A 14,449-nucleotide genomic window follows, 5' to 3' on the forward strand; every position below is an offset into this window, starting at 1 on the left:
TCCTTAAACAGAGCATAGCTGTTGTCTTCCTTCATCACCGTCCAATCATCGATAATAATGTAGATACTAATAAGACATTAAACAACATACTTCCATCTTCCCTTCAAAGGAATTTTCATGAAACATGAAGATAAACTGAAATTAAATTTTAGAAACTAGTAACACTTTCAGTGATGAAATACTGCTGTGAAGAATGAGTTACCAGGAAGATAATAGAGAAAAACAACAAAATTCTGAACTGTACTTTCTGAGAGTTAAGTGTTACACTGAATCATATTACAAGGGATGATATTTACAACAGTTTGACTAGATAAAAGTACCACAATAAAATGTATAGGATGTCCCATGAGGAATAGCCAGTATTCAGGTATATGACAGGAATGACAGTTTCAAAAAAAAAAATGTCTACCAACCATGGATTCTGAAGTGCATTCCTTAAGAGCTATGAGCAGTACTTCATCTTTGCTATTGTGAAACACATCTCATTTACTGAACAAGAGCCCATAGCTCTTAAGGTATGCATTTTAGAGCCCTGTTTACTAGACTTCTTTGCTTCAAATGGTTGTTTCTGACATATTCCTAAATGTTGACTATTCCTCCAGGGGCACCATGTAGATAAAATTCCAGATGCTTGTTTAAATAAATGGTTAATCCAGGAAGCTGAGCTAAAAAGTACCAATTGACAGACAGAAATACAAGTCAATCAAATTCACAGCTAATGTATCAATTTAATGTTGACCTGTCCACTTTTGATGTATACATTTAACATTTCCTTGATGTAAATTCCATGGGAAAGGGAACATTTCTCAAAATTATCAGGAAATATTTAATGGACAGAAAACAGCAAGCATCAAGTTATCAATGTCTAATATATCATGTGCTTTTGATGGAGCAAAAAGCCCAACTACTATGGCTAGCCTTAGTTAAACTAAGAATCTTTTAATTGTTATTGTTGTTGCTGCTGCTGCTGCTGCTGTCGCTGTTTCCAGCATATTATTATATCACCACAATGTTTGGGTCACTTCTTAACAGGACAAATACAAGAGGAAATACATACATTTCTGGTCCAAATAACATGAATCTGAATCAAAATATAAACATACAGTTCTAATTTGTATATGTATAACATGTATTCCTTAATAACATGTAGAGAAATGTATCACAAATAGCACTTTTGGCCATGAATGAATGAATTACAGATTTGTGAAAGATAAACAAGTAAGTATAAATATGGTATGAGGATGTCATGTCTTAATGCATTCATCATATCTTCTTTACATAGTAAAGATATTGACAATATCACATTACATGTTGTCCCTGAAATTGTAAAAAAGTGCACATTAGTGCATATACTAAAAAGCATGTAAATGCATATCATACAAAACTAATATTTTGTTATTGTCTTTTCACATAGATCAATTAATGTTTATAATTATCAGTAGACAAGGTTTTATTAAAACTAAAAGATTCCTATGGCATGTTATGCACACTGGATTGAACTAGATCATGTTTACACACCTAACATACATACATGAATGCTACAACTTAACTATCAAGCACTGCATCATGATAAATTAAATATAAAATTTCACCTTTTACTCATAAACAGCATCACCAATGTTTGGGCACATTTGTTTCGCTATGAAGAATTACAGTTCAAAAGATACAGAACAAATGTGCATTTACTGTTTTACATGCCAATAATTCTTTCTTAAATTATCACTGAACTACTGCGGTGATAAGAATGTTGCAATATACCAATATCATTTTCTCTTTCAGAATACAAATTTTGACACAAGATGAGCACGAGTTCCTAGATGAGAAAAATTGTCTGTCTGTAGGATGAAGATGATGGCTAGACTGAAAAGGTTTCAGCCACATTAACCTGTAACGTAGAAATATATCTTCAGTATCTACCACAATGTACAAACCATGTGTTACACACAGTAAGTCATATAACAAAACGCAAAACTAACAAGGTCAAAGTTTCAGCAAAATGAACCCTGTAAACTGATTAACTTCTGTAAATCAAGAAGCTACTTTGAGGGTGCCCTCACTATTGTTTAAAACAATTTAAATATTTTTATCTCAATACAAGATGTTTACTCAGTGAAAGAGAGAAACATAACTGTTCATCTAACTGATTCACATTACACATATAATTGTACATTCTGTGGGATTATCTTGAAAAACAAAACGTATTGCTAGTGACACACATAAAAATTTCTATGTGAGTTAGATATGAAAAGGACACTAGCACGCAAAACTTAAGAATGAAACCCAATTTTGCATGATGTGTCACTACCAAGTAACACAGCTTGGAGCACACATAGAAAGAACTGATACATAGCACAGAAGGTAAATGAAGGAAATACATGATGAGATGAACATCAATGACACTTTTATTCAAAGAAGATAATTACACTGGAGGCACCACGATTCATGATGGTCCACTGGAAATTAAAAAAGATGGAACATAGTTCTTAACAGGGTGTGTGGTCACCAAGGACAGAAATGCATGCTCAGTAATGTGCTCCCATGCTGGTCACAAGGACGGTAAGGAGTTCTTGTCATAGGACATTCCATTCTTCCACCAGTGTGATTGACAACTGCTGGATGGTCATTGGTGCATGTAGATGTGCTGCAGTACAATTCTCCAATGCATCCCATAAATGCTTGACGGAACTTAAGTCAAGAGAATGGGAGGTCAGTCCATTTGCCGAATATCCTCTTGTTCCAAGAGCTCCACCACCAGTGCTGTTAAATGCGGTCATGCATTTTTATCCATAAAAATGAAGTCTGAACTGAAGGCACCCCCTGAAAAGATGCAGGTGGGAAGAAGTAGAGTGTCACAATGACCAATGAGTGTACAGTGTTCAAAGATTTTGAGGTCATTAAGCCTAAGCAACATTATGTCTCCCACACCACAACAGTTGGACCACCAAACCAATCATGTTAGGCGATGTGGTGGCTGTTGCATCATTGATATGGCACTGATTGGCACAAACTGGACATTATTGCATAGTATAGCTGTTTGATGATGACAGGCTGGCCCCAGGGAGTTTAAATAAAGCTGTTTGTGACTGAGCAAGTGGAAGAAACTGGGTTTCTATATCACACAGAAGCATCTTGAACAAGGACGAGAGTCCTAGGCCCAGCTGCTGCTACACAGCAGTACATTGAACCACAGAAATGGCCTGATTTTGCTGCAGGGTCTCCACTGACTGGTCACAGACTATGGATGATGAGGGTGGCTGCTAATGTCCTAGATGTGGCACTTGGCTGTGGTTGTGGCTGTGGCTGTGGCCCATGCCATTACACTTCCTTCTCCCTATGAAAATCCCACCCTCCATATTCCTGTTGTGAATTGGAGGCAACATAAACACTGATATATTTACACTTGGTGTCTCCTACTACACACACATCCTCTTGTTGATGATTTATGTGATTTATCCTTCCTTTGCTATCACACTGACATTTAGTATATGCACTTTCTTTGATTCCTAATATATTCTCTCATTTTTCAGTGAATTCATCATTAGTGAGCAGCAGATTATGACTCCACTACCTGGGTGGGGGCATGTATCAAGGCAGCTTCCTGGCACTATGATCTGATTTGCTATTATCTGTTCCTCTCCATATCATCTTCAACCCGTTTACTTGAATAACTCGCTATCTGTCATTAATGCCTACCATGAAGAATGCATGTACTATGAGATAAGCCCTTCCTTAACCTATGGAAAACAAAACTGTCCTACATGAACTGAATAGTACGTGCACTACCCTACCGTTTGGAATTACTGGCCTGTGTGAATTTTTCAGTTTGTCCACTGTCATATTGTACCACATTTTTATATAATAGCAATTAGGAAAAATGTATTTGCAACAATAAGAAATCCATGATAATCTTGCTTTAGTTGTAATTTCAAGACATTGTGACTAGGGGAATCTGTACAAACTTCCATAATCTATTACCCCTTTCAAGTTTCACTCTGTATTGATCCATCTTGCTCTGAGCGGTTTATCCAGTCGCCCTGTTTCAAGAGCTCTCCTATGCCACTGTTCCAGATATGGGCACTAGGCCACCTCCACCTGCACTGTGCAATAATCCTGTAATTTCCCCAGCTACAGGTGCTATATCAGCTTTAACTGTTCTGCTTAACAATTCTATAATTCACATTTAATTCTTCCAGGCTACAGGCACTCTACCAGCCCCACTTGCATCATATAAGAAAAATACCTTTAATTCCTTCACTTCCATGAATCTTCCCAACATCTGATAGATGTTCCTGCTATGTCACGTCTTTCAGCTGATCTGCTGCTGTTGGTGGATATATCATTGTCATGAAATTGCTTCTCGAGTGAACTGGAATAGTTTAATCGACAATGTCATGGCCAATGACACTTCTTGTGCTCTTATGATATCTCAGCACTTTTGTTGTTTTGAAAAAAAGTTTTTGGGATACCCAAGGTTTCCCATGCCTGAGCCATGCACACTCCAGCACTGGCCTGTATAACACCCTTTTTGGGGGGTATACCTTGCCAACCACAGGGTGTAACAGTGCATGGAGTAGAGACCCCAGGCAAAGTGCACTGGGTGCATGTCACAGGAGTTAACAGTTCAACCCTTGGTCCTTTGCTGTCTACTAAAACTAACTAATCCTGACATCAAGAAAAAGCATGGAGAGGTAAAGCTGAAGGATGTAAAGATCCTATGAATGGTTTTAAGTTAAAGTCCAAGCTGCTGCTTACTGATATTGGTGCTGTCCATGATGATGGAATATAAATTCACTATTACAGACTTTCCACAGCAATGGCCCCTCACTTAGTTTGCTTTTATAGCAAATTTCTCACCCAGCACAAAGTCCCAAGTAACTGGAAAAAAGCACAGCTGACTCCTGTATATAAGAAGGGTAAAAGAACAGACCTACAAAATTCCAAACCAGTATCCTTAACATCAATTTGTTGCACATTTATTAAGCATATTCTCAGTTTGAATTCAATAAATTTCCCTGGGATGGAAAAGCTTTTGTCCACATGTCAGCATGGATTTAGAAAGTATCACTCATGTACAACCCAGGTTGTCCTTTTCTCACACAGTATCCTGTGGATGAAAGGTGACAGGCAGATTCCATATTCCTAGATCTCTGGAAAATGTTTGACATGGTTCTCCACTGTAGACTGTTAATGTTTGTATGAGCACAAGAAAGAAGTTCGCAGATATGTGAGTGCCTCAAAGACTTCTTAAGTAAAAAAAGCCCAGTAAATTGTCCTTGATTGTGAGTGTCCATCAGAAACAAGGGTTTCATTAGAAGTGCTCCCAGGAAGTGCGGTACGCCTGCTCATACTCCCCATATATACAGGGTCTCTCTCCCAAGAGTAGTCAGGCACGTTTTCTCTAGTTTTCATAATGTGTTTTTGGAGTCGGCCCAAGTAAATATTGCTCATCATGTCTTTCAGACAATGCCCAGTGTTGTCAGAAAGCAATAGTTTGCTTCCCTGTAACAAACAAAATGATTTTTAACATGGAATTTTACATTCCCATTCAATAGATCAGTCCCAGATTAGTCTAATATGCTATTTGTTTTGCTGATCTGAGCTAATAGAGATGGTAAAACCCAAAGAATAGCCAGTACTCCAGCAGTGACAGCGGCATCCTGGCCCATGCTGACTGCTACCACCATGCAGTAGCACTGTTCCATCACTGGTGGGGCACTGGTTATTTTTCATGTTTTACTGTCCCTGTTAACATTTTAAGTGGGCATGACGGATATATCCATCCATGCTCTGCTATTGCACAGTGGGTTCGACGGATATATCCGTCCACTGCTTTCTGTGGCTAGTAGCTAGTGGGAATGATGAGTTATCGGCCTGCTGTTGACACTGTGGTATTAGTTGCACTTCGTCCACTAGATGGCAGCTCTTGTCATGCAACACATCATGTTCTAGGCTAGTTATAACATTGTCCACCCGAGCGCGCATCGAGAAAATGCGTCCTGTGAAGCAGCCGCAGAAGCGTGCCTTTTTTGTCTGTGTTTACCGCAGCGTTAGTGAGTGATCTTTTGCAATGGCAAAAAGAAGTCATTTATCAGATTCGGAGATTGAGAAGCTGCTTTTAGAAAGTGACAATAATTTCAGTGACAGTTCTGAAAGTTTACAAGATACAGATATTGAGGCTAGTGAAAGTGACTTCGATTCAGAAACATCTGACAACAAGACACTACTGCAGCAGACGGTACCTAGTGAATTTGTGCATGCTAGTTCAGTTCGTATTCAATATTTGTTCAGTGGTAATAGTGATACAGTTGTGCCTCTAAAACAAAACAATGTGATGAGTTGTCTTATGTGTTTTGTGGATGATGCTTTGTGCACAATGGTAGATGAACAGACAAACTTATATGCAGAACAGTTCATAGCTTCTCATCCCAATTTAGCAGCACGCTCCAGGGTTCACAGTTGGCAGAATACTACACGCGACAAGGTAAAAACACTTATTGGAATGCTTGTACTTCAAGGAATTCTTCACAAACCAGACCGCAAAATGTACTTTTCAAAGAGGGAATCAGTTGACACACCTTTCTTCAGGAAAGTGATGAGTGAAAAGCGGTTTCATCTTCTATTGAAATTCCTCCACTTTGCTGACAATACCTCATATGATCCACTAGGCACTACCAGCAGAAAACTATTCAAAATTCACGCCACTATGGAGCATCTGCGGCATAAATTCAGATCGGTGTACATGCCAGAAAGGAACATCACCGTTGAGAAATCGTTGTTGCTCTGGAAAGGACGGCTTGGATGGAAGCAATATATTCCATCAAAGCATAGCAGATTTGGCATCAAATTGTACGAACTCTGAGAAAGCAGTTTCAGGTATGTATGGGACTTTATTGTTTACACTGGAAAGGACACTAATTATGGTAGCCACTATCCAGATGAAAAAATAACCTCTCGAATTGTTTTGGAGCTTGCACACAGTCTACTTGGGAAAGGCCACTATATTTATCTTGACAACTGGTACACCAGTACAGATTTGGTGGAGAAACTAACCAGCAATAACACCAATGTTGTCGGCACAATGCGGCAAGACAGGAAGGGGTTCCCTGACTACATAAAAAAATGAAAAACTGAAGAAAGTGGAGTACATAACAGGGTACAAAGGCAAGCAGATGGTAATGAAATGGAAAGACAAAAGAGACGTTGTTATGGTCAGCACCTTCCATGATGATACAGTTGTAAATGTAAACTCAAAGAAGGGAATCGTTCAAAAGCGACAAGTTGTTGTTGACTACAACAAGAATATGGGGGGGCGTGGATAGGTGCGATTCTCAGTTACGAAGCTACCAGATGGCCAGAAGCAGGCTGAAAAAATACTATCAGAAGCTTTTCTGCCACTTCTTGGACATTGCATGCTACAATGCATACAGCCTGTACAAGAAGCATGGTGGCGAACAAAGTAGAATGAGCTTCCTGATTAGTCTTGGTGAACAGTTGACCATATCTTCACCACATCAAGGGACATCAGTAGGATGCCCACCTCGAACACCAAAAGCAACACTCCTTACAGCAAGGCACTTTCCAGACCTTCTGCCACCCACAACGAAGAAAAGACCAACAAGGAGGTGAGTGGTGTGAACGAGAAAAGGCCTTCGCAAAGAGACTTCATACTGGTGCACAGAATGCGAAGTTTCCTTGTGTGCAGCACCTTGTTTTAAAATGTTTCACACTGAAAACGATATGTAATATGGTGAAAATACAGTTTTGTTAACTTCTGCAATATATTTTATTCATTTCCACCCAATATCAATTTAAATTCAACAATGAAAACGTAAAGGAAAATGTGAGAACAGTGCGCAGCACCACCATGAACAGGCATGCTGGCATATATTACCCACTGTGGAAGAGGCGTGCGTGCGCGCATACAAACTACCCACTTAACAGGTTAATACTTATCGATGAAACGAAAATCGCACTAGAGTTATTTGTGACCAGTCTATCAGACAGGTATGTAAAATCCTAATTTAAAAATCATTTTGTTCATAATGAGAAACAAACCAAAGCTTCCTGTCAACAGTGGGTGTCATATCAAAGATGTGATGAGTAATATTTGTTTGACCTGACTCCAGCTACACACTGCAAAACTGAAATTGCATGTATCTGCTGAAACACCAAAGAAAATGTGCCTGATGACTCTTAGGATAGACACCCTATACAAACAATCTGACAGGCAAGTTAGCAGCAATCTGAAGCTGTTTGCTGATACTGCTGTGGTGTATGGGAAGGAGTCATCATTGGGTGACTGTAGGAGGATACAAGATGGCTTAGACAAAATTATACTTGGTGCGATGAATTGCAGCTTACTATAAATGCAGAAAAATGTAAGTTAATGTAGGTGAGTAGGAAAAACGTACCCATGATGTTCAAATACAGAACTAGTAGTGTCCTGCTTGACCTACACATGATGCTGCAAAGTGATATGAAATTGAATAAGCATGTAAGAATGGCAGTAGGGAACAGAAAAAGTTGACTCTGGTTTATTGGGAGAATTTTAGAAAAGTGTAGCTCATATATAAAGAAGATTGCATAAAGAACACTAATTGAGTGCTGCTCAAGTGTTTGGGACCCCCACCAGGTTGGATTAAAGTAAGACATTGAAGCAATTCAGAGGCCTGCTAGATTTGTTTGATCAAGATGTGAATATTTTGGAGATGCTCTGTGAACCAAAATCAGAGTCCCTGGAGGGAAGACAACATTCTTCTCACAAAACACTATTGAGAAAATATAGAGAACTGGCATTTGAAGCTGACTGCAATATGATTCTACTGCTGTCACCGTACATTTCACATAAGAACCACAAAGTTAAGATAAGAGAAACTAGGGCATGTATGTAGTCATACAGACAGTGGTGTTTCTCTCCCTCTCTTTGTGAGTGGAACAGGGAAGGAAATGACTAGTAATGGTATGAGGTACTCTCTGCCACACATCATATGGTGACTTGTGGAGTACGTATGTAGATACAGATGCACAGCCTTCAGCATTCTGTCTTCCACCCACACCTTCCTCTAGCCTTCTTCTCCCTTGGTAGTTTTTCTTCCCACCAGTCAATCTTCTTTTCTTTTTTTCCATCCACCCACTCCCATTCCCCCTGCACAAAGATGCTGCTGGTAAATTACACTGAATGTTCCTACGACAGAAGCACTGAATTGAATAGTGTATTCCATTGGTTGTCCCATCTTCATCATAAGTAGTTCTTTTGACACTGAATGTATTGGTAGAAAAAGCAGGTACTGGATGGATACAAGAAACCCTTTTAGTTCTGTCTATTTACAGCTATTCATTTTTCAATGCTGATAGTACTGATCCCTGGAAAGTAAGGCAAATACACCAGCATGGTGTCTCCTTGTGTGTTGACCTCCAGGCTCTGGCCCAGTCAAAGGTACTGCAGACTATGCACCACAACTGCTGCTCTATCAAAGGATTCACTGAGTTTCCAGCTGTAGTAGCTTGGTCGCAGTGTCAGCTGCTGACATCGAGAACATGGCAGACTGCATCTTGTGCCAATGGAACAGGGCAAAGGAGTCCTCAGTTCAACCTTAGCACATGCAGAGGTGGCTGGATCCCAGTGTTGTAGACCTTTGAGAGTGCAGAGGTGCCCAAGCACCCAGATGGTCAGTCTGCAGTCAAATGTTTGTGGCCCACCAACAGTGGTGATGGCTGTGCCATTGGTATGGTGTTGACTGGCCCAGTCTGGACATTGTAGCATAGTCTACATCTACATCTATGTGATTACTCTGCTATTCACAATAAAGTGCCTGGCAGAGGGTTCAATGAACCACTTTCAAGCTCTCCCTCTACTATTCCACTCTCGAATGGCGCGCGGGGAAAATGAGCACTTAAATTTTTCTGTGCGAGCCCTGATTTCTCTTATTTTATCTTATTTTATCCAGCTGTTTGATAATGACAGGCTGGCCCTGGTGGAAGAGAAGGCAGGTTAAATACAGCTGCCCAGGTCTGGCCATATGGAAGAAGCCATGTTCCTATGTCAAGCATGGGGGGGAGTGACCATATGACCATATGGAAGAAGCCATGTTGAAGCCATGTTCCTATGTCAAGAAGATGCATTCCAAAATGGGGAGCAGTGGCCTAGCCCAGCAGTTGCTACATGATAGTACATTGAACCATGGAATCAGCCTGCTTTTGCTGAGGGTGCTGCAGTGGCAGATCACTTACTTCAGCTGACAGGAATGGCTGGTAATATACTAGATGCAATACTTGGCTGTGTCTCTGACATTTGCCATTACAGCTACATGAATGGATGTTGCCCAACAGTTTCCCAAGGCTAATTTGCCCATCCAGTTGCAGAGCATCCTGCTCAGCACACTGTAGCCAACTTCAGTAGTTGCTTCACAATCCCTATTGGCTGGATCCTCCACACCCCCACCACTCCAGCATCTCAGCACCTTGCAGAGGTGACAAATGCCTCTCCAAAATATCCTTTGGTCCTGCTATACTGGACTCAATCTATGCTACTGTCTTTCCTCAAGTTAAATATTCATCAAAATAGCTATATCTGTAACATTCATGGAATATCAGCTTACAGATTTGTACTACAGTAACTCAGAGAAGTTTATGAGGTTATCAGGTGGATCAGTGAGTTCAGTTTAGGGTCTTATGGAATGGGCATCAGTATGTTTCAACTTATTTTTGTGATGTGATATCAGTCTTTTTTTTACAATTTTCAGGTCATATGCTGTCAGTATGTGCAATTATATTTTCTAGATAGATTTATAATTTTATTCAAAAATCAAATGAGAATTATATTAATTTTTTTCTAATATAGTCACAATAAAATGCAATAAGCTTTTGGAAATCCATTATGTGAAAGATGAATATTGAATTATTGCTTTCTTGAATCTGTGATCTGTAACATTTTTGTTCATCACTTCTTCTTTGGCAAACATATATTTTTATAAAGCAAGAGCTGCGAAGTAGTATTCATTGCAGGGATGTGAAATGGATTTGATGGAGATGAGTTGCATGTAAAGTTTCTTAGAACATGGGTGAAAGAAATTTGGTCACAAGACTGAATAAATAAATGTTGTAGTTGCTAACCAAAGATTGAACTGATTAGTTGACTCTCAAATAACTGACTAACATGATGTATGTGGATTTAGCACAGAACTTGTGGACCTAAAGAACTATGTTGTCAATTGGCTACACTGAATGAACAACTACAATGAGGTAATATAATAAGTTAAAAGTCAGTTTTACTGTTTGTTCTCATTCATTCTTTAGAATGTTCTGAATGTCCATTTTATTGAAATACAACACACAAAGAAATGTTTCACGGCTAGGCAAGAATGACTAGCTTAGAAGTTGTAAGAACATAAAATGACGTAAGCATATAATAACTTTAAGAGAACACTGACTGTTTTATACAGGATAAATATTTTGTTCTGCTGTAACATCTCTCCCCTTTTCCTGTTCCACTCACACATTGAATGAAGGAAAAAGAACTGTCTATATGCCTCCATATGACTCCTAATTTCTCTTATATTGTCTTCATGATCCTTATGTGAAATGTATGTTGGCAAAATTATAATTGTTCTGCAGCCATTTAAATGTGCCAGTGCTCTAAATTTTCTCAACAGTGTTTTGTAAAAAGAATGTCATGTTTCCTCCAGGGAGTCCTGTTTGAGTTAATGAAGCATCCCTGTCATATCAGCATGTAACTGCTGGTAATAAATCTATCAGCATGCCTCTGAATTGGCTCAATGTCTTCCTTTAATCTGACCTGATGGGGATCCCAAACACTTGAGCAGTAATCTCAGAATGGTTCACACTGCTGTTCTATATACAATCTCATTGAAAGACAGGCTTCCAAATAATAAAAGTCTGCCATCTGCCTTCACTACTACCAACTTATAGGATCATTCCATTCACTTTTCAACTTAATAGCTAGACATTTAATCATCATGACTGTGTCAAGCAGCACATCACCAATACTGTATTCAAACATTATGAAGTTGGCAGGGTTGTTTTTGCTACTCACCTGAATTAACTTATATTTTTCTACATTAAGAGAAATCTACCAAACAGAAACTCTGTTTGTTGGTTGGTTGGTTGATTTGGGGGAATTGATCAAACAGAGAGGTCATTGGTCCCATCAGATTAGGGAAGGATAGGGAAGGAAGTCGGTCATGCCCTTTCAAAGGAACTGTCCAGGCATTTGCCTGAACCAATTTAGGGAAATCACGGAAAACCTCAATCAGGATGGCCAGATGTAGGTTTGAACCATTGTCCTCCCAAATGTGAGTCCAGTGTGCTAACCACTGCGCCACCTCACTCAGTGAGAAATTCTGTCTAAGTCATCCTGTATTCTTCTAAAGTCACACAATGATAACACTTCTCTGTATTTTCAAATTAAGTCATTCTGCTTTAGTGTGTTAAAATATTATTTATTGTGACTGTAGTTTTGACACATGGTCATTTTCAGACATTGTGGGATGTCGACGTTTCAGGCTTTCCCAATGGATCTGTTGCAAATATGCTTCTCAGGTTTGCCCCTAGATTGTATTGTGCAAATCCCACAATATTTCATTGACACAACATCTTCAGGTGGTGGTACTTGCTGCTGTCACTGTTGTGAGCCACGAGCTGCCATCACTCTGCACAACACGGAGGTGCCTTACACTCTTTGGTGCATAGAGTACACACGGCCTCAGATGCTGACAGTCTACCTGGTAAGCTACAACACCTAAGAACAGCAGTTCAACAGAATGCTACTCCTATAGATACCTAAGCCACACATTCTGTTCTGAGCTAATTCAAAGCAGGGATGTAAATGAAGATGTGCAGGCACCCATTGCAACAGTGGTCCTGCCCTATTTTGGCAGCTTATCTTCCAGAATACAGAGAATCATCAATAGGCATAACATCAAGCGTACTTTTCGGCCAGCAGCAAAATTGAGGAATTTATTGTGCTTGGTCAAAGATGACATTGGCCTTGGGAAATATGTCTGTATAAGATCCCATGCTAATGTGGGAAATCTTATACTGGGCAGACATGCCAAACCGTGCAAGAATGTTGTGTTGAACATCATCATCATACACGCCTGAGGCAACCTGATAAATTGTGGCACTGGAGCATTCCCTGGACATGGAACATTGCACATTTTACAAACAAACTGAAATTTTATCTCCAGCATCATCTTTCTGGGACTGTTTTATTAAGGAGGCCATACATATCCATATGGCAGACAAACATATCAACAAGGATGCAGGTTTTCAATTAAGCGCCACCTGGAATCCAGCACTGGCTGCCATTAAATCACAATCAGGAAAAGAAGAACTTCAGAGTCATGGCTCGACACAATGCACTGCTGAAATTTAATTCAGCTTTTAACCACAGGAGTATCCAGCAGCACAGTCAGTGCCCACAGCACATATGTGGAAGGCCTTTCTGTGTCTCCTGGAAGGGAGCACTAGGAACACCACTTTCTTCAAACTGCAAGTGTCTTCCCACACATGTGTATTACCTGCTCCTGGCCTGATGAATTTTGATGCCACCATGCAATAATCATCAGTCACATCTTGCAGCAGTGACAGCAGCAACCACCACCACTTGAAGAAGTCAAGCAGCTGCATCGATGAAATATTGTGGGATTTACACAATACAATCTGGCAGCAAACCCAATAAGTGCATTTGCACTGTGGAATGCTGTAATCTGTTCAACAACATAAAACTCTGACATGCTGGAACACAGTTTACAGCACTGTAAAAGCAAATGCATGTGATGGTGTAAATTTATCCACTGTGCCATACTCCATTCTAACTTTTCTGCAGCCTTTTTTGAAACGAGAGTGCCACTATCTCTGCTTCTTCATCATTTTTTTTTAAATTTATTACTAAACCACAGTGGGCCTTTTCCATCCTTAATCCACTTACTTGTAACATACCTCTACAGAGTGTGACTTACAATAAGATTAAACTTTGCCCACCATTCCTTTACACTCATCATATTTAAACTAAATGATGTCTACTCATTGTCTAAGTAGGATGTTAACAATTGCTTATCTGCTCTATCCAGTGTAAAAACTCTCCTAGCCTTCTTGATAGATTTATGAAATTTAGTAACCATTGTCACTATGATGACATCATGATCACTAGTCCCTCTTTCTATACTGACACAATCAGTAAGGTCAGACCTGTTTGTATCTACAAGATCTAAAATATCTCCATTGTGTGTGGGTTACTGAACTAGGTGCTCAAGGCAGTTTTTGAAACATGTGCTGAGAACTGCTTCACATGCTTTTCCGTCCATAACACCTGCAGTGAATCCATAGACGTACAAGTATATACTCAATAGGTTAAAGTCACCTCGAACTAATGATTATATGATTGAGGTACTTTCAACTACTAACCATAGATTTCCTCTGAATGATTTAC

General features: G+C 39.6%; 2 protein-coding genes across 2 annotated transcripts in view; one reads left to right on the plus strand and one right to left on the minus strand.

Moving 5' to 3' along the window:
• Positions 1–1,450: 1,450 nt before the first annotated feature.
• LOC124722406 (solute carrier family 35 member E3-like) overlaps positions 1,451–14,449 on the minus strand; it is a 168,483-nt gene continuing 155,484 nt past the window's right edge. Inside the window, exon 7 of the mRNA XM_047247574.1 lies at positions 1,451–1,885. The gene's annotated coding sequence lies outside the window, so the exon portion shown is untranslated. The remainder of the gene's footprint in view (positions 1,886–14,449) is intronic.
• LOC124722404 (piggyBac transposable element-derived protein 4-like) lies at positions 6,068–6,859 on the plus strand. The gene has a single exon (XM_047247573.1). The coding sequence runs from the start codon at positions 6,068–6,070 to the stop codon at positions 6,857–6,859; it is 792 nt and encodes a 263-aa protein (XP_047103529.1).

The sequence above is a fragment of the Schistocerca piceifrons genome, chromosome X (genome assembly GCF_021461385.2).
Source record: "Schistocerca piceifrons isolate TAMUIC-IGC-003096 chromosome X, iqSchPice1.1, whole genome shotgun sequence".
NCBI classification, from domain to species: Eukaryota; Metazoa; Arthropoda; class Insecta; order Orthoptera; family Acrididae; genus Schistocerca; species Schistocerca piceifrons.

Coding starts and splice junctions, on each gene's coding strand:
- LOC124722404 (XM_047247573.1), top strand. CDS start 6,068: ATGGCAAAAAGAAGTCATTTATCAGATTCGGAGATTGAGAAGCTGCTT.